This window comes from Carassius auratus, chromosome 42, assembly GCF_003368295.1.
Source record: "Carassius auratus strain Wakin chromosome 42, ASM336829v1, whole genome shotgun sequence".
NCBI classification, from domain to species: Eukaryota; Metazoa; Chordata; class Actinopteri; order Cypriniformes; family Cyprinidae; genus Carassius; species Carassius auratus.
In genome coordinates, this window is record NC_039284.1 from 6,790,848 (window position 1) to 6,817,758 (window position 26,911).

Consider the following 26,911-nt stretch of genomic DNA (forward strand, 5'->3'; position numbering starts at 1 on the left):
GGTGTGTTTAAAAATCTCGGGGTGTTTAAAAATCTTGGAAACCCTCAATTTGTTGTTTCCTTCTCAAACATGATTGGATTGAGCAGGCGCCGCTGATTGGGACAGCCTATTAGCAATCACATTCGGCTTTCCGCCAAAGACTTTATGACATTTGATTGAATTGAAGTACAGTACACACACACACACACACACACACACACACACACACAAACACACACACACAGAGTTGTCACACATAGATTGTGTGTGTGAGAATGGTGTTATTCAGCTGAAAGTATTTTCTCCTGCCTTTTGCCTGTATGTCAATTTGAGAGGAAGGGGCTTAATTCTGTCACTCAAATGAGCTGAATTTAATTTTTCCTTCTTTGTACGCTGACCTAAACACCTTTAATCATTATTATTTTCTCTTCTATGCTGCGTGTATAAAACGGTCAGGTTCAGAGGTGTGTCAAAACATTGCTATACTGCCTTCTTTGCTGGTTTAGGTTTATTGATTTGATTTATGAAAAAACAGAGAAACTCACATGTACACACGATTGTTAGCTGAATCTTCTTTTCTGATATTACATATTAATGTAAGCTGAGCATTTGCTTTGATGTTTTTGAGTATGCGGTGTGTTTAACACAGTCAACTTCAAATGTGGGTGCAAAAAAATCCATTAAACAACGAGCAGAGGTTTGTCAAAGCGTTACCATTGTGCTATTGCCTTGTGGGCAAGTGAAAAATTGTATTACTCGTGAGAAATAATGTAATACTCAATTAATGAAGCTGTGTACTCTGTCCACCTCTGGTTAACCGGTTCTTCTTAGTGAACCGGTTGAACCAGTTCACAAAATTGAACTGAATCATTTGAAACGGTGCGGATCCACTGCACCACTACAGACATATGGCCGGTCCAAATTTTAATTGTATTCTATGCACTTAAAGGGTTAGTTCACGCAATAATCAAAATTATGTAATTAATAACTCACCCTCATGTCGTTCCAAACCAGTGAGACCTCCGTTTATCTTCGGAACATAGTTGAAGATATTTTAGATTTGGTCCGAGAGCTCTCAGTCCCTACATTGAAACTGTGTGTACGTCTACTGTCCATGTCCAGAAAGGTAAGAAAAACATCATCAAAGTAGTCCATGTGACATTAGAGGGTCAGTTATAATTTTTTGAAACATCGAAAATACATTTTGGTCCAAAAATAGCAAAAACTATGACTTTATTCAGCATTGTCTTCTCTTCCGTGTCTGTTGTGAGAGAGTTCAAAACAAAGCAGTTTGTGATATCTGGTTCGCGAACGACGCGTCAGATTCAAAAACCGAGGAGCTGATGATACTGTGCATGTGTGATTCAGCGTGAAGCAGACCGAAACACAGAGCATCTGAACTGAACTGATTCTTTTGGTGATTGATTCTGAACTGATTCTGTGCTAATTATATAAGCTCGGATAAAACCGAAGGCTTGAATCAAGGGCAATCATCACCAATGACGCAATTACGTAGAGTGCAAAAGGACCGGTGAACCGTTTTCTTCAACCAGTTTATTGAATCGAACTGTCCGAAAGAACTACTGGTGAACGAGTCAATGTTTCGCTCATTATCTGGCTCGTCTCGGTGTTCATCTTCAGTTATCTCTTCACAGCAGTTCAGTCAGTGTACTGAACTGTAAGACAGTCTAATAAGGCTAATAAGACTTATTGATAACTTCTGACTGTAGCTTTTTCCATTCTAGCCACAAACCTGGTGCCTAAAGCATGCAATCACTTACGAATGCACTCTGGTCTTTCGCTTTCTCTTGAATGAAAGAATATATAAATTCATAGGTCAGTAGAAGTATGTTTATAATTAAGACAATACATTACAATAATATGGTTAAAACAAAACACAGGTTTGCAGTTTCAAGCAGTAAGCATAAGGAGCTTATGTACAGCTGAAAATAATCAGAAGCCAATGACAGAAAGCCAGATACATTAAATTTACACATTTGCGGCCATTCTTACGTGAAAAATAAGGCTGCACTACACATACTATATTTATATATACTGCAATACACCACACATTAGTTATGTATATTATTCAGTGAACCATCAATAATGAATTTATATAGATCAATATACTACATAAATACACTAATATGGTATTCATTTATATTACTGTACTACACTAATATTGATATTTTAGCATTCTACAATAATACTGTACTCATATACATAATTATACTGCTCTAGTGGTTAAATTTACAAAGTCTATGCAGAGGGTTGCATCAGAATATGCTGATCAATATTTAATCTATACACTGATGTTATATTTAGTAATAAATTAAAAAATCTGATAGGTTCAGTGTGGCACTTTGTTTTTAAATATTACTGCTGCACATTTTCATAAATAAACACATTAAAGAGCAGTTTCAGTGCCCTAGGTAGCACACTAGAAAGCACCTGAGCTTTTTTTAGAAGTGATGTCAACTCTGGGTCTGCGTGTAAAATGGTGAAATGATAAAGCTAATGTTGTTTGTTCCTCCAGAAGAGCTGTATGTGTCTGAAACACAGGGCAGTGATGTGGATGGAGATGGATCAGAGCAGAAGCCCTTTCAAACTCCACTCAAGGTGCTTGATTCATTACATTTTTTTCAGGAAATACAGTTTAAATGATGATTCAGATTATTTTCTGTATTTTGTTTTCCAAAATGTTCTCTGTAATCTTTTCAGGCACTGTTATTTGCGGGAAGAGAACCTTTTCCAGTGATCTATGTGGACTCACAGAAGGAAGGAGAGGTGTGAAATCTGCGAATAACACTAACCAATAACTTGCAACAGGCAAAAAGAATATACATCACAAAGTTATTTGACAAGAAGTGTTAGAACCTTGAACCCTGACTATAAAAGTATTTTTAAAAATAAAACCTTTATTGAACCCAGTCTATAGATAGTATTTTGTAATTTAGGAAATATTATCTCATCTTGTTTGAAAAAAAAAAAAAAATCTTAACATTAAATGAAAAAAAAAAAAAGTTACACGTAACCCTTTATTTTAAGGTCTAGTTCTCACTATTAACTAGTTGTTTATTATCATGCATGTTACTACCATATTGGCTGTTTATTAGTACGTATTAGGCACATGTTAATGCATAATTCTGCAGGACCATATTCTGGATCTCTTAACCCAACTCAATACCTAAACTTAACGCAGGGCTCTAGGCTGTGACTGTTGTTTGAGAATGTGCAAGATCAAATTTGGAGTGGTCACATTTGTGTGAGTGTATGGTCTGAGCTGCAGAGCCACAGCAGGAGTCAGATTATACTCGCCTTGCAGCAACAAAATTATGTGAATATTGAGAAAAACAATCTAAAGTAAAAGACAGGTTCTTAAACCAGAGAAGGTGAGCATGTTGAGCTTGTTCCCGAGATCCAGAAGGACACGGACGAAACAGCATCTTGAAAAAGACGTGAATCATCCGTGATTGCTCTTTTAGAAACTGCTCTTTTAGAAACTGCACTTTAGCCAAAGTGCACAGGGGAATCGCCGTCACAGGGACACGACTGTACTGCTCTGGCACACCGACCAGGAACAGCTCGAACCCACAGATGAATGGCTTTGTAGTGAGTTGCATCAACTACTCGGCTCCGAAGCAAAATTCAATTGAGTGGATGCACTTGTCGTCTATTTATACCAGTAGGCATGGGGAGTGGCCTAGGTATGTTAAATCCACTAGCTAATTTTCATTGCCGTTTTCTCTTAAACTCAGAGATGATTGGCCTCCCAAGTGAGACCCCATATGTCGTTCGACATAACTCGTAGTGACCGACAGATAGGGAACTGCACCTACTCCAGGATAACATCTCTGTGTTCACGATTTAAGGACCATTTGGTGCTCCGGGAGATCAGCATCCTTCATCGCTTCATGTTCAATATGAATATAATATACAGAAAGAGGTTCTACAAGTTAGATATCCCACCAATCTTTCTTTCATCTGTGAATAAATAATTTTGTCCTTATTTCTAGTTCCAGCATGAGATAAACATTAATTAATTTCAAAGACATGTTGAAAAAAAAAAAAACTTAAAACTTAAAACGAATGATATGTCAGTGTTTAGAAAATCATCAATAAAACAGCTTGTGAATAGTCATAACAGTTGTAACATAACATTTACCTCAGAAACACCACTATAACTTTGCTGAAATTGTTTTATTATTTTCATAAATCACTCAGTAAACCACCAGTTTTGTTTGTTGTTTTGTTTTATTAAGGTGAAATTTTAACATAAATTTTTTTCTCGCAATATAACAACTTTAATCTCACTATTTTTACTATATTTTAAAAATATTATGGCACTAAAATGCCGTCATATTTACTAAATTAATCCAAACATGTGGCACAGTGACCAAAAGAGAGAGAAGAAAACTACTCACCTGTTTTACTTGTTAATAATTTGATTTAATTATCCAGGCCTTTCTGCAAATTCATCCACAATGGCCTTGGTGTTTAATTTAAGGCATTGTGTATTCTCAATGTAAAGAATGGCAAACTTTCGATAGTCTTTCGATAAAAGAGATAATGTATATCTACTGTGTATGTGTGTGTGTGTGTGTGTGTGTGTGTGTGCGCGCATGCATACGTTGCATACCCAGATTCTATACCTGTGGTTACCATGTAACTATGATTAAAAATATATATATATTGCAACCAAATCCTGTGCTCATACCAGAAAAATGAGTCCAGAACTCTGGACCTTATTAACAATTAAAGCTGTACATTATGAGATTATTGAGGGAAAACTCTTCATAAATAGTGAATATGTGTTCCCTAATATAATGTGTTACCTAATCTAAAGTCTCACGTTATCACAAATGTACATGTTTGCTTTCGTAGTGCCGACAAAATGTGTGCTCATTTCAATTATTTTAATGTCATGCATTATTTAATATATATATATATATATATATATATATATATATATATATATATATATATATATATATATATATATATATATATATTGCATAAGAAACATGCTTTAAGGTGGTTAAAAATAACTTGCTAACGTTTTATAGGAATAAAACTGTACCTCTAGTAAATCCCAGTAATATTTAAAACTTTTGTTTTAACATTGTTTGTTTGTGTTGATAGCGTTGGGCTGTCATCTCGAAGACTCAAATGAAGAACACAAAAAAGCTCCTTAATAGAGAGCAAATGAAGGGTGACAGCAAAGATAAGAAGGAGGTACTGTGATTCATCTGCCCTTTGTAGACCCATAATTCCTGTCCAGTAAACCGAGCTCCATGTCAGGGTCCTGTACGTCTGTTTTGACCTCTGTCTGTCTGATCTCATGACTGACAGGCTGAAGATGCTGAACGCAGAGAGAAGAATCTGGAAGAAGCTAGAAAGATCGTCATCAAGAACGACCCCAGCCTTCCTGAACCCAAAACCGTGAGTTTTTCCTGAATTACATAAATAATATAATATTGACTGTATAACAGCAGTGATTTGTTATGCTTTTATGTAAAGCACTTTGACCTGCATTTTATACATGAAAGGTGCTGAAGTAATAGTTTAATATTAGTATTATACAGAGTGAGAATGGATAGGTGTTAGGGGCTGTAATTGATATAATTTATAAACAAAATGAAATGGTTCTTACTATTTTGTTAACAAATTCTAATAGTGGTTTGTGATCAATCACTATCAAAGTGGAAATGTTAGATGTAGCCATTTTACATTTACATTTATACATTTAGCAGATTATTTAATCCAAAGCCACTTAAAAAGAAACAAAGCAATTTGAAAAATTTAAATGTTGTGGGGCATAAAATTTGTCAATGAATTCGAAATCTATTTTGAATTGCGCAGTCGTTGCATTCATACAATGTAAATATCCACATCATGGCACATAACAGCATTTTTCATTCAGGCTGAGAATGTAGTTGTGTTCAACGGTTTACATGGCTAATATTTTCCTTTTAAACTGATTATTTATAGACTTCACCAACCCTTTTAATCAAATTGATTGATGTATTTACATGAAGGCTTTTTAAATCCCATTGAACCATCAGTTCAAATATTGTTGAAAAGTGTTCTTCTTTGTCATCAAGTCAGTTTCTCTGGTTTATTTTGTTATATTCAGGTGAAAATTAATACGCTGGAGGCACTCAGAGAGCAGAGGGTTAAGGTGTTTGGTTGGGTCCATCGGTTACGCAGACAAGGTGAGCAGGTTTATTTTTTCATCCACCAAACAAGCCTGAAATGACCATCCAGAATTTCTCAGCAGTTTTTTTTTTTAGTCCAGTCAGTTAGTTTCAATGAAAATGATGAAAATATAGTTTGTTTTAAAATAGGTGTGCACATGTTTTCTCAGGAAAGAACCTCCTGTTTATTGTGCTGCGTGACGGAACTGGTTTCCTGCAGTGTGTTCTCACAGATAAACTGGTACTTTTGTTTGTTGTGTGTTTTTGTTGATATTTTACAAAATTATTAGTCCTACCAATCCTGCTGGTTATCAAAACAGGTAGTTATTTATACTTAAGGCTGGGCAATTCCCTAATAATAATAATAAAAAACTAAAAACTAAATGATAACTAAAATTATATAATTTTTTACATTTTTTATATATATATATATATATATATATATATATATATTAGGGGTGTAACGATACGCGTATTCGTATTGAACCGTTCGGTACGACGCTTTCGGTTCGGTACGCGGTACGCATTATGCATACCGAACGGTTCGTTGGACTAATTAATTATATTTGAAAAAAAAAAAGAGAAATATAATGATATGCGTTCAACAAGGTAGCCCAATAACCCAAACGACGTAACAGGCAACGCCCCTGACACTCCCGAAGAAGAAAAAAACACCAACTTATGTTTATGTTATGTTATGACTCAGTCAGGCGCTCGCTCACTCAGTACGCGCTGAAGGCTCGTTGCAAAATGGCCAATGCGTTTAACAGACTAGAAAAAGAAGATGACTCTCAAACATATTGTTTGAGATGCATGATTCCATCTATGAGCTGCTCGATCAGAGTGACATGAGAGCCCCTCCTTAGAACAATATTTGTAAATCCATGTTATGGTAAGTGTGCACGTGAAGTCTTTGCACACTTTCTGAAATCCACACTGTGGTAAGTTTGCACACTACACTAGTGCTCTGCATTCTTTCTAAAATCCTATATAGTGAGGGCTTCGCGCGGTTGCTTCATTGCTTTAAAAAAAAAAACACCAGCGTGAATACTTGAAACATGTCAACTCATTTACGCCGACATCACCTTATTGTGTCAGTATCTGGGAAAAGACGAAAAAAATGAGAAACATGCACGCAACAAACTATGCCTGCAGCATTTAGACACCAGTATTAGCTTACAGGGAATCCAAAGTGCACCCAAACACCAGACCTGTTGGTTATTTTAGGATCTTATATTTCTGGTCTGTTAAATGCATTAGACATTTTGCAATGAGCCTTCAGCGCGTGCTGAGTGAGCGAGCGCCTTAGGGTCCGTTCACATATCGCTCCTAAAAACGCGTGGAAAACGCTAAGCACGTCTTTCTCCTCCTTTCCAAAGCGCTCGGGCAGAAGCGCTCATGAGGCGTCTGTCTTTGCTAAGCAACAATGACGTGCTCTCTCCATGAGACGCGGAAATTTCAGCGAAGGATAAATGGATTTGCAGCTCTAAAAATCGCTTGCAGTAGCTCTGCTACTAAATTTATTTCAAAATTGCAATCCATATACAACTATAATCAGCTGTTCCTTCATCTTGGCTGAGTTTTCAACGTTGTTATGGGAAAGGATGAAGCTGATTGGTTAGTTCTTGTCACATGACCCGCGGTGCGCTTGCGGCATTCTGAAAAGTTGAGATGTTTTTGCATTTTGCTGTATCTAAAACGTACCGAACCGAACCGAACCGAACCGTGACATCAGTGTATCGTATCGAACCGAACCGTGAATTTTGTGAACCGTTACACCCCTAATATATATAGACAGTACAGTCTAGCTAAAAAAGTCTCTGAGATGACTCTGTCTTGTTTGCAGTGTCAGTGTTATAATGGACAGGTGTTGTCTACGGAGAGCACTGTTGCTCTGTATGGAACCGTGAAACCTGTTCCTGAGGGCAAACAGGTGAGAAAAAATGTAACTGATTAAGTAATTAATATTAATATGATTTTAATTTAATGTGAGTAATATTAATAACCTCTAGTTCATCTAGGAATTAAGTTTATCTCAATATTTATTTATCCTCAAATCTTCATCATTCCTATATGATATCTAAAACTAATTTATTTTATTTTTGTATTATTATTATTTATTGTTTTCTGAAAGGCTCCAGGCGGCCATGAGCTGCACTGTGATTTCTGGGAGCTGATCGGTCTCGCTCCGGCGGGCGGCGCTGATAACCTCCTGAACGAGGAGTCTGATGTGGACGTGCAGCTGAACAACAGGCACATGATGATCCGTGGGGAAAATGTCTCCAAGATCCTGAAAGTCCGATCTGCGGTCACGCAGTGTTTCCGGGATCATTTCTTCAGCCGGGGTTACTGCGAGGTCATTCCTCAAGCTATGTGTTAAAGCAGCAGTTCTTAGTCCTGGTCCTTGTGATACTTTACATGTCTCTTTTGTTTAATACACCTGATTCAGTTACCAGCATGTTAGAAGAGAGTTTAATGAATGAATGAACTGTGTTCCGATTGGCAGGGTCCCTACACAGTTTTCACTGCTCTCTACTCCCTGCACAGAAGAAATTGGCTGAAGTTTACTTTACTTAAGAATACGGATTAGAACTACACCACTGCCCGCAGTGTCTTAACACACAGAAATAGACTTTAATTCCCTAATGAACCATCTGCAATCTCATTGGCTGGTGTTTCTCTGATTTCAATTTGAAATAACACTGTGGGCAGTTGGCAGAATTCAGTAAGGAGACAGCTGTATGGAAGTCTGCTGTTCTTTGTCCAGAGGCTCCTGAACTGCCTCCTGGAGGGCAGGAGGTTTAACAGTCTATGGTCAGGGTGAAAGGAGTCCTTAAGAATGTTGTGAGCTCGACTTAGACAGCATTTCCTCTGGATGTCCACAATAGCAGGAAGTGGTGTCCCTGTGATGAGTTGGACCTTGCGGTCAGCAACTGAGCATTTCCCATACCAGACTGTGATACAACACTAATATAAGTGCTCTCTTTCACGCATGCTCCACTTCTTCAGTTCTCATATAAATGTCAGTTTTTAGGGCTCAAATACACACACAGCAGTCCAATCGTTTAGAGTATCTGTTACGATCGGAACCCAGAGAAACGTAGTAGACGAGAGATCCAAATGCAGAGTGGTATTTAATGGGTAATCCAAATCAGAATCCAACAAGCTGGGGTCAAAACCATAAATCCATCCAACAATAAACAAAGGTAATGACTATCAAGTGAAGACACCTGAGTGCAATTAACAGGAGTGCAATTACTGTGATGAAGGGACAAGGCTTTGTGGGAATTTTAGTGCCTGCGGTGAGGTGCCTATGGGCAAGTGAGACCACTAGGGGAGACTCAGGGAAACAGAGACCTGACAGCGTGACAGTATCTTACGTAAAAACACTGGGTTATCGATTAAGTGAACTTAAACTTGTGGGTGAAAATTGAACATGTCAGTATTACATTAATGCCTTCCATCTTAAAGGGACAGTATTCCTATTTAAGTACCTATCCTTGTCATTATTGTTAACCAACAAAAGATGTTAAATAAATTTACAAAGGTTAAGTAAACATAATGTATCTGAAAAACTAGTTTAATTTGTATCTCTTTCGTATTTGTCTTATTGTGCTTCTTTTTCAAAATGTATAAATTATTTTTTATATAATCTATATTATATATGAACATCTATAATTTTTATAAGTTGATCCCTTTTCACTACTGTTAAACAGATAATTCATACAAAAAATGAAAATTTATTTGGTTAAAAGAGAGAATAATTAATGACTATTTTTGCTTTTAAAAAACTACATATAAAATACCTACCAAAATAAATTTTGGTAAATGCATCTTGATTAAATAAAAAAAAGTATTGAGTAAAAGTTGACATTTCGTAGACTAAAACTAGACTAAAACTATGAAAGATTCAAATGACTTAAATTACTAAGTGACTAAGACTATTAAGCATTTTTGTCTCAAGATAAAGACTAAGACTAAATAAAAAATGCCTGTCAACATTAACACTTACATGTGCATCCATATTAAGATGTGCCTAACAGGGCTCTGGAGGGTGAATAGAGGCCTCCTGTAGCAAATCCATTTGTATTTGTAAGGAAAATTTATATATTTCAAACGTCCTTTTCTCTCACTTCTGGTTACACATCCTCACATCCTGTCATATGCAGAAACCATTCCGGCAGATGACATAGGACGTATGTGTAGTGTACGCGCCTCTGAGATATGCTTGTTTTGAGAAACATTCATGCAGAAATATAGAAAATTCTAAAGGGTTCACGAACTGTCAAGCAGCACTGTTTATATTTCAGTCTGGCGAGTAAAGTGAAAAATGTACTAGCCAATGGCAATTATATATAGAGGGTTGTATATGGTGCTTGATTTCTGCATATTTCTCCCCTGATTCAGACCAGATGACTTTTTCATTGGAGGAAGTGATATTATGGATGGAGGCCTCGTATTGTTGGGTTAGAAGTTAAACCTCCAAAATGGTGGATTTGTTTCTTATAAACACAGCTTTTGGCTTCACAAGATTTTAACTGATGGACTGCAGTCATGTGGATTATTGGGATGTTTTTATCAGCTGTTTGGACTCTCATTCTGATGGCACCTGTTAACTACCGAGAATCCTTTGATGAGCAAGGGATGTAATGCAAAATTTATCAAACATCAAAGAAACAAACATCAAAATCTTGGAAGTAAATTGTTAGCTAATTTTCATTTTTTTTAGGTCAACTGTTTTTATTTAGGTATTGAAAATTCTCATTCTGAGCCACAGGATGCTTATTAAACACAGGTTTTTCTGTTGTCATCGTCAGATAACTCCGCCCACTCTGGTGCAGACGCAGGTGGAGGGCGGCTCCACCCTCTTCAGTCTCAACTACTTTGGTGAGAATGCGTATCTCACACAGTCTTCTCAGCTGTACCTGGAGACCTGCATCCCTGCACTCGGCGACACCTTCTGCATCGCCCAGTCATACCGCGCTGAGCAGTCGCGCACCCGCAGACACCTGTCTGAGTGAGTCTGGCACCATTGACAATATTCATTCAAACAGGCAGAATTATGCAAAAGAGTAATGTGCCTCTGTGTATGCATGTGTTTGTGTGTTTTCAGGTACACCCACATTGAGGCTGAGTGTCCCTTCATGACGTATGAAGACCTTCTGAACAGGTTGGAGGATCTGGTGTGTGACGTGGTTGACAGGGTCCTGAAGTCTCCTGTCGCGCAGCTGCTCTACGACCTCAACCCGGTACAACCCCTGGCACACAAGGGCATCATATGTTTGAGCATCACAGTCATGGAAAACCTGGAATTATCATATTTATATTTTTAGGCCTGGATTATGTTGTTCAGGCATGTAAAATTCATGGAAATCAAACTCATTATAGAGGATTTTCATTTGTATAGTTATTGTAGAATATATTGATCTTGTGTCAAGTAAAATCATCTCACTAAATCACTCAAACCGGTTCATTAATTGGTTTGATTTAACTGAAAAAAAGAACTCATATTATTTTAGTTTATTCAATGTACTATTACAGTGTTTAAAATGTTTAGAAACATTTTTTTAAATTAGTTTTTGAGTTCCAAAACCTATTTCATTTTAGGAATTTTAGCTCTTCTGCTGTAAATGAATATTAGAAATGTTACCATGGCAGCTAACTGAAATAATGTTGTTGGTTTTTTTGTCTTTTATTTTATTTCAGTTTAGATTCATTTTATTTTAACTAATGTATATATTTTTTTGTTTTAGTTCACGATAACACTACTGTCACAATTGACAGGATAGGTCATGGAAATTCATCAAAATATGGAGGCTCTGGACATTTCGTTTTTATAAATTTTTATTTCAGTCTTTCAGTCTTTTTTTCAGTAACATTTTAGCACTTCAAATTAAAATAAGTAATGTTGCCTTTGGCCTCTGACTAAAATAAAATAATAAAGTGGTTTAAAAATAATAATTAAATTCGTTTAATCGTCTTGTTTCAGTTAACCCTTATTTTAATTTATGTAAATATTATTAAAATTATATTTAGTTTTAGTTAAGTATAACAACATTGTCACAATGACTGGAAGGGTCAGGGAAATTCATAACCAAGTATGGAGGCTCTGGAATCTGTACAATACAATTTCTTTTTTTTTTTTTTTTCTCTAGGACTTCAAGCCTCCCAAACGACCATTCAAGAGGATGAACTACACTGAAGCCATTGAGTGGCTAAAAAAGCACAACATCAAGAAGGATGATGGGACATTTTATGAGTTTGGAGAGGTTTGTTATATTGAGGCTCGTACGTTATTGCCAAGAGTGCTCACTTACAAATGCTTGGATAATTGGCTATTGTGTGTCATTGCTAAAGGATATCCCAGAAGCCCCTGAGCGACAGATGACTGACACCATTAATGAGACCATTCTGCTGTGTCGTTTCCCTGCTGAGATCAAGTCCTTCTACATGCAGCGCTGCCCTGAAGACCGTCGCCTCACTGAATCGGTCAGGAATTGTCGTTAATCAGCCACAAAAAAAATTGCAGTAACAACAGTATTTTTTATGCAATCACAGTCAATCAAAACATATATTTGGTGTCTAATCATTCAGTTATGTGGACCAATGAGATTCCACTGATGTAAATAAATATGCAAAAGGACAAAAGCCCTGTAACAGTCTCATAATTAAGAAAGAAAACATTAACAATTTTTTCTTACTTTAATTAAATATAAATAAGCCTTTAGGAAAATGTTTTCACATTCCGGCTGATTTTATCCAGGTCTTTATAAATTCATCTGTATGAGAGCAGTATTCAACAGAATTGTGTTATAATTGGCTCATAAGTTTTTGTTTGTCAGGTGGATGTGCTGATGCCCAATGTCGGTGAGATTGTGGGAGGCTCTATGCGTATCTGGGATGCTGAGGAGCTCCTGGAAGGGTATAAGAGAGAGGGAATCGACTCCACACCCTACTATTGGTACACTGACCAGGTAACAGCCTATTGGCTATATTTCATATGCATTGCCATTCAAAAGTTTGGATATACGTGTTTTATTTATGACCACTTTTATTCAAGATGCAAGGATGCATTTAATTGATCAAATGTGACAGTGAAGACTTTTATGAAGTAAAATATTTCTATTCATCAAAGAATCCTGAAAAAACTAAATGTATAATGGTTTCCCCCAAAATACGAAGCAGGACAACTGTTTTAAACATTGATAACAATCTTAAATGTTTCTTAAGCAGCTAATCAGCATATTAAAATGATTTCTGAAGAATCATGTGACACTGAAGACCGGAGTAATGAAAAATCAACTTTGATCACAGGAATAAATTACATTTTTATAATAATGTAGAAAAGGGTCATTTTAAATTGTAAAATTAGTTGTTTTTACTGCATTTTTGATCAAATAAATGCAGCCTTGCTGAGTAGAATATATATATATATTTTTAAAAACCTTAAAATGATCTAAAAAAAAATTCAAAATAGACAGATTCAATCTAATATCTAAAATAATTGATTCACAAGTAAACTGTATTAAAATAATAATCAGATAGTCCATAGTCATGTTTTCAGGAAGAATAGTAAATAATTTTATTTTACATCCACATCCACCAGTACAATACATAGAAATAAGCAGCAATATATACATACATGTTTTTACTAAAGTATTTTAATTTCGACACATGACATTTTTTGTGATGATGCAGGCATATTGCTCATTAAATAAACTGAACTAAATGAAATAAATTGATAATTGAAATAGTTTGAAAATGCAATTGAAATGCTAACATTTATCATCTTGGATATTTGATATATTGCCTAGCTCTTTGTCATACCTTTTATATATTCTTTGTCATATTCAGATGTTCAGAATGTAAGCATGTTAATGTTTGTGTGTTGCAGAGGAAGTTTGGCACGTGTCCTCACGGTGGATATGGTCTGGGACTGGAGCGATTCCTTACCTGGCTGCTGAACCGACACCATATCCGTGATGTCTGCCTGTATCCTCGCTTCATTCAGCGCTGCCGACCTTAATGTGTGGATGCACACACACACACACACACACACACACACACACACACACACACACACACACACACACACACACACACACACACTATAAAATCTAATCACTCTCTTTCATAGCCAGAGACCTAATTTTATATCATGTTCAAAGATCTAATCACAGAGACCTAATTTTATGTTTAATAAAGATCTAATCAAAAGACAGTTTGAATGATGATTTAGTGTTGAATTATATCTCTTTAATACTAATCTGTGGCATAAGTAGAGTGCACTGGAAACTGCTTTTTACTCTACTAATAAACTTTAATAAGAACAATAAATGAGTCCATGTTGTTCCAAAAGATAAAATGTGTGTCTTCAAAATCTTTTCAGAATTTAATAACCTTCTCTTCGAAAGGACCTTTCATTTTAGCTGATAGCAGCAATTCATCTTACTTTTCAACCACATTTCGTGGCAACACTGGCACATTTACTTGCAGTTTTCCTGATAACAGTGGAAACTACTTAAAATGTGCCCATATGCAATAGCATTTTTTCAATAACCAAGTAATTGGAATTATAATTAAATTTGTTTTAAAAATAACTAACTGGGTGATGAACCCCATCCATCCAAGTTTGAAGGAGACCTGCCCCGATCTGACTTGAGTCCACTTGAGGCATGAAAGGTTTGTCAAACTGTGGTGCCACTAAGATCGGAGCAGAGGAGAGCAAAAGCTCTATATTTTCAAAAGCTTGTTGGGAACCTGGAGTCCAAACAAATTAAACGGAACATTTCAACAGATTAGTTAAGGGGCCAACAACAGACGACATTGAACACTACCTCCTGCTGAAACAATTAGGGCAGAAAGAATTGCATTGAAGGCAATATAAATGGAACTAATTAGATCAGAACGGCTTTGGAAAAAGAGAAAAAGGAGACAGAAAGCTTTGAATGGATAGTGGAACAAAGAGCGACTAATTTTCAAATAGTTCAATTATATATTAGTCCATCAGTACAATTACAAACAATTCAACCACATATACCTCCTAACACCACAGTAGATTTCACAATGTTGCAAAAGTACAGTAAGAATAGAGAATATATTTTCAGCTCATATTTCGATTAGTTCTATCAGAATTAGCTTGTTAATGCATGCAATATTTTTTTTTTTTTTTTTTTTTTTTTAGTTTAACATGCATAAAATATTGGTAACACTTTACACTAAGGTTCCCTTTATAAAGGGTTCACATGCTTGCCTAAGCTGCTACCAATTGGCCCCATGTGTGCAGGGGCCTCGGATTGGTCAGATAATTTTTTATTATTATTATTTTAAATTTACTTCATTGCAAAAAAACATCCTCACTGCCCCAAAATAAATATTAAAGTAGGATTAATTGCAGAGCATCTGACAAAATGTATGAATTGTATTGTAAAATGCATGCTCAGAACCGCAGAGAATTGGTATGATCTTTAAATTAAAACCGAAACTAAAATGCTCACATGCCTTCAAACCTATTTTTCAAGTTTTGAGAGCTTCCTGATGCACTGGAGCGATTCCTTACCTGGCTGCTGAACCGACACCACATCCGTGATGTCTGCCTGTATCCTCGCTTCATTCAGCGCTGCCGACCTTAATGTGTGGACGCACACACACACACACACACACACTGCAAAAGACCCACTATAAAATCAAATCACTCTCTTTCATAGCCAGAGACCTAATTTTATATCATGTTCAAAGATCTAATCACAGAGACCTAATTTTATGTTTAATAAAGATCTAATCAGAAGACAGTTTGAATAATGATTCAGTGTTGAATTATATCCTGTAATAATAATCTTTGGCATAATAAGAGGGCACCAGAAACTGCTTTATACTCTTATAATAAATCCATCTGCATATCAAGATGCTGATTAGACAGCATGATTATTACACAGCCTTTGGCTGGCCACAATAAAAGGCCACTCTAAAAAGCTCAATGCCACAGATGTTGCTAGTTTTGAGGAAACATGAAATTGGCACGGCCGTGAATTTAATGTTAATAAGATGTAAAATAGGCTGGACTGGTGCCTAGCAGATTCAGAATGTTAGTTTAACAGAATAATGCAAAAAAATAGAAATAACATTTAAATAAAACTTTAAAAATAAACACAAAACAGCGAGGCAGCCCCTCACAGACGACTGCAGCACACAAATAAAACCAAAACACAAAATAAACTCCAGGCCTGGTCCCCTCTCATCCTTCACTGTCATACAGTAGCTCCTCTTTTATCCTTCCGATCTCCTCTGTGGGACTCGAGACCGGTGAGTGGCACAGGTGTCGCTCATTTCCAAATCACTCCACTGGCCTCACTCTGTTCCCACAGCTCTCGGTCCCACACCACTCGTCACATACCCCCATCGCCCCTCGCATCTCTACTTCAATCACGGCGGCCGTGGGTACCTAGGGGTAAGGACAGATAGACGAGGCAAGAGAAAAGGAGATGGAAGGATGAGGAGCGACAAAGATGAGAGACGGGAGAGAGGAGAAAAAAAATTAAACATTTGCTTTCCGGTTCCCAGACACACTGCTGCTCGGCCCTCCACCAGCTGGGTAAACTCTTCCGCATTGCCTGGCGGCGGCACTGGATGGCCCTTGGTGGAAAGAACGACACTCCTCCGCCAGATGGCTCCTCCAGTTTCAGGCAACCAGCAGGAGTCCCCCATTCCCTGCTCCTTCCCATCATGGCGGATGGCAGCAAGCTCCAGCCCCAAGCGAACTGGGGTGACTCCTCTGCTCCCTCACGGATGGCAGCCGCCCCTCCATGTCTCGGGCAGCCAGCAGCGAGCTCGTCCGTCCCCCCAGCAACTCTCTCAAACCCACTGCTTCATGTGTCCACGGCGGCAGACTGCTTCGACATGCTCGATGGCACCACAGATTCACCACAATGGCGAGGGATCTTTGGCAGCGTGTCCATCCTTCCTCTCTGGTTTTGGCACCAATGTAACACAATAAACTTCACAATCACGGGAAGAAGGAGGCAGGATCTGCCGGACATTTAAATAAGACTTTAATGATAAAATAAAGACAAAACAGCACGACAGCCCCTCACGGACGACTGCAATGCACAAAAAAAAAAAAAAAAAAAAAAACACAAAATAAACTCCAGGACTGGTCCTCTCTCATCCTTCACTGTCATAGCTCCTCTTTTATCCTTCCGATCTCCTCCGTGGGACTCTAGACTGGTGAGTGGTGCATGTGTAGCTCATTTCCAAATCACCCCACCGGCCTCGCTCTGTTCCCATGGCTCTCTGCCCCACCCCACTCGTCACATTGACTTTTTTTCAACTTCTGTCTGTCTCCATAAAATATAAACTTCCTCTTTCATCAGCGGAGAAGGCCAATTAGGCATTTCCTCTTCTCTCTGCAACTGTGTCTCTACTCCCCCCTTGAGAAGACTGCAGTCTGTTTGGTCACATCTGAATCAAGAGCACTCAGAAAAATAAAAATGTACTTTTGTGAATTCTGACCACAATGGTGTTTGAGCATTCAGCTCTTCATCCAAATTCCAATTCTTAACCTTGTCTACATTTTATAATCTCAACTGGTTGACAACAGCAGTTCTCCATTCTATTTTAATTAGCAGATCTTCTTTGTAGAAAAAAAAGAAAGAAAATTGCTTCTTAGCAAAAATGGAGAAAACAGCAGTAAATTCACTAATTAATTCATACAGAATCATGTATATGGTGTAATAGTAAAGAATTATTGGTATTTCCTGTTTATTAGAAACAGATTTTACTGTGAGATTGGAGGAAATTCCAATCAAACGGCGCTGCATACACAAAAGACTTCTTCAGTTCGGGTAAAAGGAACAGAAAAAGTATAAAAGTTTTGCGAACGAAGAAAATAATAATTGATAATTTTCTGTTGCATAAAGACAACAAAGATAAGAAGGCCACAATCCCAAGATGGCTTCGTAAATAATTAAGTACCAGTGCGTTTTTCTTCTGGTAGACAGAGAAGGCCAACCTACTCTGTGATACAAGGTGCAATGATGAGTTGAGGATTTACAATTTGATATAAACCTTAGAGCACCATGATAAACGACATCTAAGGAAGAGAGAAGATAAGAATGTGCAAACTGATATACAACATCACCGTAATCAAGGACAGGGAGAAAAGTAGCAGAGACTAATTTCTTTTTTACATACAGTTTATTCTTCAGTTGAGTGACATGAGAGCTAAAAGATAGGGCATCATCAACTATGATGCCTAGATATTTGTACTCTTTTACTAATTCAATCACTGTACCTTCAGAAAGGTCTGAAGAGATACTAAATTATTTTCAAGTTTTTTTTTTTTTGGATTGGAAAATAACAAGAAAATCTGTGTATAGGGAACGGCGGTACTGCGCATATCGAAGCTATTAGCACTTGCCTTTACAATAATTTGGGTTAAAAAGAACTTAAATGTTTTATTAGTTTGCTAAATACTTACTTGTTAATTCTGATGATTGATTCAATGGACGAGGCGAACTTGAGCAATGAGCACTATTGAGGGACGAGAAAGTGATGAGGGCACTGATTTTTCTTTTTTTTTTTTTTACATGATTGGTTTCCGAGGGGAAGTGGGTGTTTCCTGGAGCAGTGAAGGACTAAAATTCAGTCCAATATGTACCTTTTTTTATTTATTCGTTTTATTATTATTATTATTATTATTATTATTATTATTATTATTATTTTATATATATATATATATATATATATATATATATATATATACGTATATATATATATATATATATATATATATATATATATATATATATATATATATATATATATATATATATATATATACGTATATATATATATATATATATATATATATATATATATATATATATATATGTATATATGTGTATATATATATATATATATATATATATATATATATATATATATATATATATATATATATATATATAGGCGCTAGGGGCGCCAAAGGACGACGTTCTTCTGGAGTTCAGCTGGTTTTCGCTGGTTATCAGGCTGGTCTCTTCTCCTGACCATGACTAGCTAAAGTGGTCAAAACTCATCTAAAACCAGGTAAGACCAGGCTGCAGGAAGACCATCCAAATCTAGTCAATGCAATGGGATGAAGGATTTTTTTTTTCCTTTTTTTTTTTTTTTTTTAGCAGGGAAATTATGATAAAAGAAATAATCCTTGTATTTAAGTTTTAATGACATAATAAAAGCAGGTGTATCATCTACAGCATGATCAAATATAATTTAATAGTTTTGCCCTTTTTATTATTACAACGATTGTACTGTATAGCTATGAAACTCGGTTATGGGATGCTCTTTGATATTTTTTGTCATTTTTGTTGCATCTTTCTGGGTTAATATTAAAGAGATCCACTTTAATTTGCAATTTATGAGATGTTTCTATAGTCCACTCTATTTTGCTCCTCTTGATTACAAGACACAAGCACATGTGTCCACAAACAGTCTGATATGTGTACATTGGGTGTTTGATGAACAGCTTGGAGCTTCTCTGTATGGTTTCATAGGACTTTCTAATTAAAACCAGGGATTTACATTTACATTTAATCATATTTGCGTGATAGATTGTGCTCATCTGTGTATGTCCAGTCTCGTTACCTAGTCGTGCTGTTGTCAAACCTTAAGACAAAGTGTTTAAACTTTAAGACTCGGACAGTTTAATAGTGTGGCCAAGCAAAGACCGAAAATGGTCGAAGAGACTTAAGAGCTTCAGCACCACGGACAGCACACCAGTGACGCCACATACTGCAGCCACCGGTCAGTTTGGTGTGTTTGTCCTGTCATCCTTTAGATGGGAAGAGGGTTTGAGGGGGCATGATGCTGATGTGTAAGAATGAATAGGCAAAATTAAAATACGTGTTAAGCAGCTGATACGTCAGTGTTAGAACTATTACAAGTAATACAGGGAAACACAAGAGGGCACAAGAGAGAAAGACTTTAAAAGAGAGGGTTTCTTTTAGGTTTAAAATATTTTTAATGTGTCACACGGGCTCATACACGTGATGTAAAATATAATAATAATGACAAAACAAATAAATTGATTAAAATGCAGAAATAAATCTTAAAAGGAAACTGTAATAAACTGTAACTATCCCAAACGCATTTCTAGTAAATCTCACAAACAGTTTCAAACAAACAGCGAGTAATGCATTGAATTAAACGTCAAAATCCGAAGTAGACTGACACATTGGTGGTCACATTGTCAAGTATTTTGTTACACGTTTAACTGTAAGTTAGAACATGCACGTCAAAACTATGACAATAAATAAATAAACAATCAAATAAATAAATAAAGTAAAACATTTATGCTAAAGAGAGTGAGTGGGTCAAAAGCATATACTTCTTCGAACTTAAAAACACACCATGTCAGCAACAACCAATGCTGAAATAAAAATATTTTACTCTTTATAATAGTTTAAACTGTTTTAGTGATGTAAATGGCGTCACAGTGTCACATAATTCTATATTAAGCGTTTGACTTGCACCTGTTTAAACATTTGAAGATATGATAAACACTTATAGATTTAAGGAATCTTCACAAAGCATGGTGTCTTGTCATCTTTGTTCTAGTATCTCCCTGATCAAGTGGTCCTAAACATTTCACAATTTTGAGATAGAACTGTTGAACTGTTAAGAACCACTTCACCAGAGAGACCAGAAGAGACCCGACGGCATCCACATCTGAAGCTGTCCAGGACCTCCTCTTCAGCTACAGCGAGGCTGTCCACACAGGACGAGTTCCTTGCGTGTAAAAACAGCACCACGGAGTGGAACGGAAACTTTTAACAAGTGTTTCTAGGAGCTAAATTGTGTTTAACGTAAAAAAATAAAAATAAACTTCTCAACATCTTAACGTAACTTGCGTCATAACTTCGCAAATGTATTTCCTCTTTAAAAAGCAATTTCTTAATTCAAAATATCAAGTGGAGCACCTGGTTCACGTCACCAATCCGAAATAGGCGTTCCAAGACGATACAAGACGGATCCAAAAGAGCAAACAGTTCTACTGGAACGGTCTCAGGTCGTCGATTGACAACTTGGGTGTGCTGTAAGCTTTTTATACCTAAGGTGCGTGTACAATTCACACTTTTCATTCAGACTGGAATGACGACTCTTCAGGTCTGACCGGCTTTTCTGGGTTCTTGGTCAAAAAGAGCAATCAGCGCCGCATCGTCCGTTTTACCTCGTGCATGAATGTTCTTTTAAAACTTAATTTTAGTCGATACATAGATCCTCACTCTTTAGTGGCCCCAAAAGGTATTTGGGAAACTTAAGCATCATTTGAATGTTAGAGTATTATTAAATAACAAAATCCAAAACCAAAAGTCAGAAAACTAAATATCAAACCAAGTAGCAGCAAACATATCACACTACCTTTTGACAACCAGGATGTGTTCAGATGTGTTTCTATTGTTATATAATTTTAATCCTAAAAGCAGTGGGCCTATATATTTTTTGTAAAATATTCAGCTTAAAAAAGTGTGCTATGGGTTATATCATGTAAAGCCCAAATTATGATATACACTCGAAATATATATATTCCATGCTATTCGGGTCATTTGAATTATCAGTAGCATTCCGTAAGTGTAGGCTGTTATTTAGATGTGATCAAAGGATAGAAGATTTCAATCAAATTGAGTCATTTAGAGATATGAGACATCATAGTTTTTCTCATAACTGAGATTTGAGAAAATTGTAAAATATAATTAGATTTAAATTCCAAAATATAATTTAAGTAAATAACTCTGAAAATGTACTTTTAAAAAATATATGTATGTGGTATGTGTGCTTAAAACATGCTCTAACTTTAGTGTATACAAATAATGTTGAAATTAGAAACTGAATTTTCTTTAGTAAATAACTTTGTACTTCACAAACAGCAAACAGCAAAGCATATTTAAAACAACTGACATCTCACTAGATTCATATTCATTTTGGTTAACAAACACATTGTTTTTGATACTAATTAAAACTGATTATTATATATTTTTTAACTACCATTATTACTGTACATGCTGTACAGTCAGGTTTTTAAAATCTGCAGTCACAATACTATATAAAATTCCCTGAAAGATATGCTTTTTATTTAAAAAAAAATATATATGTTTTTATTATTTCTTTAAAGTGAACATCACAGCGCGTTAAAATCCAGCTATTGTTGCAGAGAGATGGGGAAAACAATAGAGATTGTGTTTTTTTTACTTTTTAATAAAAAAATAAATAAATTTAAGCTAGTTCTGCTAAAAATGTTAAACTGGACAGACAATAATGACAGGAAGAGACGGTAAGCATGACATCCTCCTCAAGATCTTGTTGGACAAGAAGTGAACTTGATTAACTTGCCGTTCTAGAGAAAAGACAGAAAAAGAACATTATAATCACACTTCTGAACTTTTAAGGTCAGCATGACTGCAGTTTAAGGGTTAATTATTTGTTAATTTACTGTTCTTTTTAATAGTAATAATAATAATAATAATAAAAATGTAACAAATGTGTGTTCAATAAATATTTTTCTTTTCTTTTTCTTTTTTTTCTTTTGTAATAAAAGCATAATAATAATAGCTTGCTCTATTCTTTTATTTTTTTATCTATCTGTTTTCTTTTTATTTATTATATTAGTAAAAATCCCATGCTACGTGTACTGTGTTAACCTAACTGAGACTTGTTATAGCACTTATATATCATTGCTCTTTTTGTTGTTTTTGATTGCTTCCACTGTCTTCATTTGTAAGTCGCTTTGGATAAAAGCGTCTGCTAAATGAATAAATGTAAATGTAATACTGAGAAAAACCACTGAAATAATTGAACTTTTTTAATCCTAAAAATGCAATGAATTTACATTTAATTTCAAACCCTAATTATAATTTGCTATATATAAAAACAAGAAGTCTGAATTCTGAATGTTTATCTAAATGGTCTGATTCATGCTTGTGTGATGGTAAATTCAAATCTCAGTTTCTTTCAGGAAGTCCACAGACTCATTTTGTCATTTACCTTTAGTCTTTTGCCTGAAAAAAAAAGCAAAATCCAATAAAAAGACTATGAAAGGAAGCATGAATTATCTTAACATACACATTTGACATTTGCTTTGCACACACAGAATACACATTTACATTTACAAGCATGAAATGTAGACAGCTTCATGAATGAAATAACAATTAAATCGGTTGAAGTCGGTTGAACTTTTTGGTGGAAGAACTGATTATGATTATTATTAATAATACCCTTCAAGCATTCTTGCTTTTTATCATATTGTCATTTGATCATTGGTGACACATTACGGCTGACTAACTAAAAAGACACTTGTTGCTATGATTAGGTCCAAATTCCAGGAATAGTTTTGCTGTTTCAATGTAATGTTGTCTGGGAGCATTTTAAAAGTTCATGAAATTCCCTGAACGACTGGTCAAACCTGAGTAGACGCCACAGAAGGGGGCAAGATTAAATGTGTGTGTTTTTGTGTGTGATAGAGAAAGAGAGACCAGCGCAGCTCCATTCCAGTATCCCGCAGCTCATCACAGGAGAAGTGCGCTCCAGACTTCCTCAGCACCTCCACAACACAACTACAGACATCGAAAAGTGACATACAGAAAGACAGATAAATTATATGAAGCCTTATGAGTCACCTGTGGTCCTCTACCATTGAATCTGTGCAAAAATACATACATTCTTACATTATTCATAGAATGTGAGTGGTGCTTGATCATGCAACAGTTGCTATCATGGCACTGGGTGAATTTGGAGAATCTGGCTCTCTCTTTAGTTTCCCAGTTATTCAAAAATCCCTTGTTTTGATACATGATCAGGTTTTTAAAATCAAGACTGGATTGAATCACCCTGATCCACACTGGAAGAAAAGAAAAAATAGATCTATCTATCTATCTTGAACAACTTTATTGTGATGTCTTTTAAAAATATGCATCATATTTTCTGTTATGTATTAAAAAGAATATTCCACAATAATTTCTGCACTCAGTCAAGCCAGTATGTGTTCTGCACAGTGGCACTCCGGTGTCAAATCCAAACTAATGGTTTCTTTTAATTTATTTTCTGTGTTGAGTATTAATGGCTTTTAGACAAACTTGAGACATTTGAGCTAATGAACTAATCTGGATTACCAGTGATATAGCTGAGACTGTATTTCACAGGCTAGGTATGTAAAGAACAACAGGTGGAGCAGTCAACAGTGGCTCACTTTAAGTGTTGTATTTAAAGACACAGAAAACAGCAAAAGCAAAAGATGTTAACATCCTCTGTAATTTTTAGATTCTTTAAATTCCCCTAATGTAACAAATAAATCCAGAAATATACATGCAATGAGGGGTGCAATTATACTTTTGACTGTTTCATGTCTGATGATTTGGTCATCATAATTAACACAGAGATAAATGGCAATCATCTTTATGTATTTATTTAGCTTTTTTTAATATACTGAAATGCTAGAAACCTAATAATCATTGCTAAAGCAGGTCACTGCATAGGTTTATTAAATCACTAACCATCGCACACCGTCAGCAGAAGTCTAGACACGCAGAGACAAGCAAGGACATCTGAGAAACATTGTTAACTCAATTTAATTGCATTTAAGCATCATTTTAATACCAGCCACAGGATAAGGGTACGGCATTTAAGAGAATATTAAAGCATGGCTTGTAAATTATTTTGGGCCTTGTTTATTACAGGCTTTATTAGAGCATTATAGCAAATTCAATACAATACAACTAGGTTTTTACATTTTAAAAATAATATGCATGTCAAATGTGTAAAATGGCTTGGGTCCCTCTTTCAATGTAAGTCTAAGGGATTTAGTTTTATTGTCCACCGAATGAAGGTCTAATCACTTAGTAAATTTGAAAATGTATTGACAAGGAATTAAACCTTCTTAGAGTCCTATTAATCTTAGTAGGTACATTATTTGTACTAATAGGAAATAATGCAGCAGTTTTAGGTTGTATCTGGGTGTAGTTGTTCACTTATCTAGACCTGAGTTTGGCCCTACCCAACCGACCTCTGACAAATCTGGTGGCAGTCACCCTTCCGGTTTGTTCTGTTTCTCTTCAATAGTCAGAGTATCTGCCAGACATGAAACTTGAATCAGGTAGGGCTGGTTTAGAAAACACACCTTTCTTTTCTCTTGTTCCCATTTAATTATTAATGAATTATTTTCTCTTGTTCCCCTATTAATTTTGACATATTTATTTATTTACTTTAAAAAAGCCCACCCAGAAATCCCATCAGGAAATGTTTCCCTGTGTCACTGTAGATTTAAAGAAAAGTGTTTCCCATCAGGCTCTAACAATTCAAAGCGAGACTGAAAGCTGCTCCCAGGTCAGTAGAACCTGTCATTGTTTTTGAAAGGGGGGACATGTTTGGGCTTGTACGGCAAACAGAAAAGACGTGGAACTCCAGCGCCTCAATGACGACTACATAAACACGACTCTAGTGGCAGAATGCTCATTTTGAGACCAGGACCACAACCAGAATTTTAATTTCATTTTTCTGTGAATTAACTCTTTTTTTTATTATTACTTTGAATGCAGATGAAGGCAAACATTTATGATAGACTTATGATAAACAAAGTCACAATAAATCTAGTGTGATTAATATAATTAAGCATTTCTACCCATTCTGTCTCTCACTATGTTCATTTTTAGACACCCTCTTAAACCCTCTCAAGCCCTTAAACTCTGGCTAGCAGTCGTAAAGAACTAGAAAGCTGACGAAGAATACAATAAAATGAACATTACCGGAAGAGCCGGTTTAGATGAACTGTAAAATTCTGCTAATCTGATTGAAGGTTTAAACTCACATAGTCTGAACTGTAAAGATTTTTTGAGTGTGTGATTGTGTGGAAAACACAGATTTGTTTTCCAAAAGGACGAAGGGTCACACCAGAAACTGCCAGATGTGGCCATCAGATGTGTTTATTGGGGATAACAAGCAATAAGTGCAGTCCTTCACTGGGTGACAGATATTATAATGGCTTAAATAACGATGCATTTTTATTACACAAAACTGTCCTGGTATGGACTGTGCAATGTAATGGGAACACTGCTTTCAGAAAGTGATTTGAAGAAATTATAAAGGCAATAAAGAAAAGCAAAAACATTTTTAAATATATATATATATATATATATATATATATATATATATATATATATATATATATATATATATATATATATATATAGTTTAGAATGTGTAGTAAGTAGAAGTGTAATCTTTGGAGTCATTTTGTTCTAATATTTAATATGTTTTTTTTTTTTTTTTTTTATATATATATGGCTTAAGTTATGGTCATACGGTTTGTTTCATATGGTTTTTATTAGATGTTTTAGTTATATATATTTTTATAAGATTGTAGTCATTATGAATGATTAATTATAAATTAATTAATTAATTAATTTGGTTAATAAAATTAATATTTTAGCAAAAACTAAAGTCCTAACAAATAATAATAATAAAAAATGACAAACTACCTAATAATGCTTTTAAAAAGTATTTCATAATTTTAATTATTATTATTTATTTTTTTAATTATTATTACAAATGTCATAAGGAAATGTTAAATCATAAATTAAAACATGCTTAGAAGAGGTGCATTCAAGTTACTGTAGGTATAAATTGCATGTTTGATTTATTTTTAAATAATGTTTGAATGCCTTGAAAATGAAATATATTGTTGAAGATGT

General features: G+C 35.5%; 1 protein-coding gene across 4 annotated transcripts in view; it reads left to right on the top strand.

The window, feature by feature from the left end:
* Window positions 1-14,538, top strand: part of LOC113060504 (asparagine--tRNA ligase, cytoplasmic-like) — a 17,365-nt gene extending 2,827 nt beyond the window's left edge. Inside the window, exons 2-16 of one of the 4 annotated variants that reach the window (XM_026229460.1) lie at window positions 2,516-2,598; window positions 2,701-2,766; window positions 5,122-5,214; window positions 5,332-5,421; window positions 6,116-6,194; window positions 6,347-6,417; window positions 8,023-8,109; window positions 8,311-8,532; window positions 10,994-11,193; window positions 11,290-11,425; window positions 12,332-12,445; window positions 12,534-12,665; window positions 13,019-13,150; window positions 14,071-14,249; window positions 14,286-14,538. In XM_026229460.1, coding sequence (XP_026085245.1) covers window positions 2,516-2,598; window positions 2,701-2,766; window positions 5,122-5,214; window positions 5,332-5,421; window positions 6,116-6,194; window positions 6,347-6,417; window positions 8,023-8,109; window positions 8,311-8,532; window positions 10,994-11,193; window positions 11,290-11,425; window positions 12,332-12,445; window positions 12,534-12,665; window positions 13,019-13,150; window positions 14,071-14,202 — 1,637 coding nt within the window. In that variant the 3' untranslated portion in view covers window positions 14,203-14,249; window positions 14,286-14,538. Of the gene's footprint in view, window positions 1-2,515; window positions 2,599-2,700; window positions 2,767-5,121; window positions 5,215-5,331; window positions 5,422-6,115; window positions 6,195-6,346; window positions 6,418-8,022; window positions 8,110-8,310; window positions 8,533-10,993; window positions 11,194-11,289; window positions 11,426-12,331; window positions 12,446-12,533; window positions 12,666-13,018; window positions 13,151-14,070 lie in introns of all 4 variants that reach the window. The other 3 variants (XM_026229462.1, XM_026229461.1, XM_026229463.1) reach the window with 3 other exon arrangements.
* The last annotated feature ends 12,373 nt before the right edge of the window (window positions 14,539-26,911 follow it).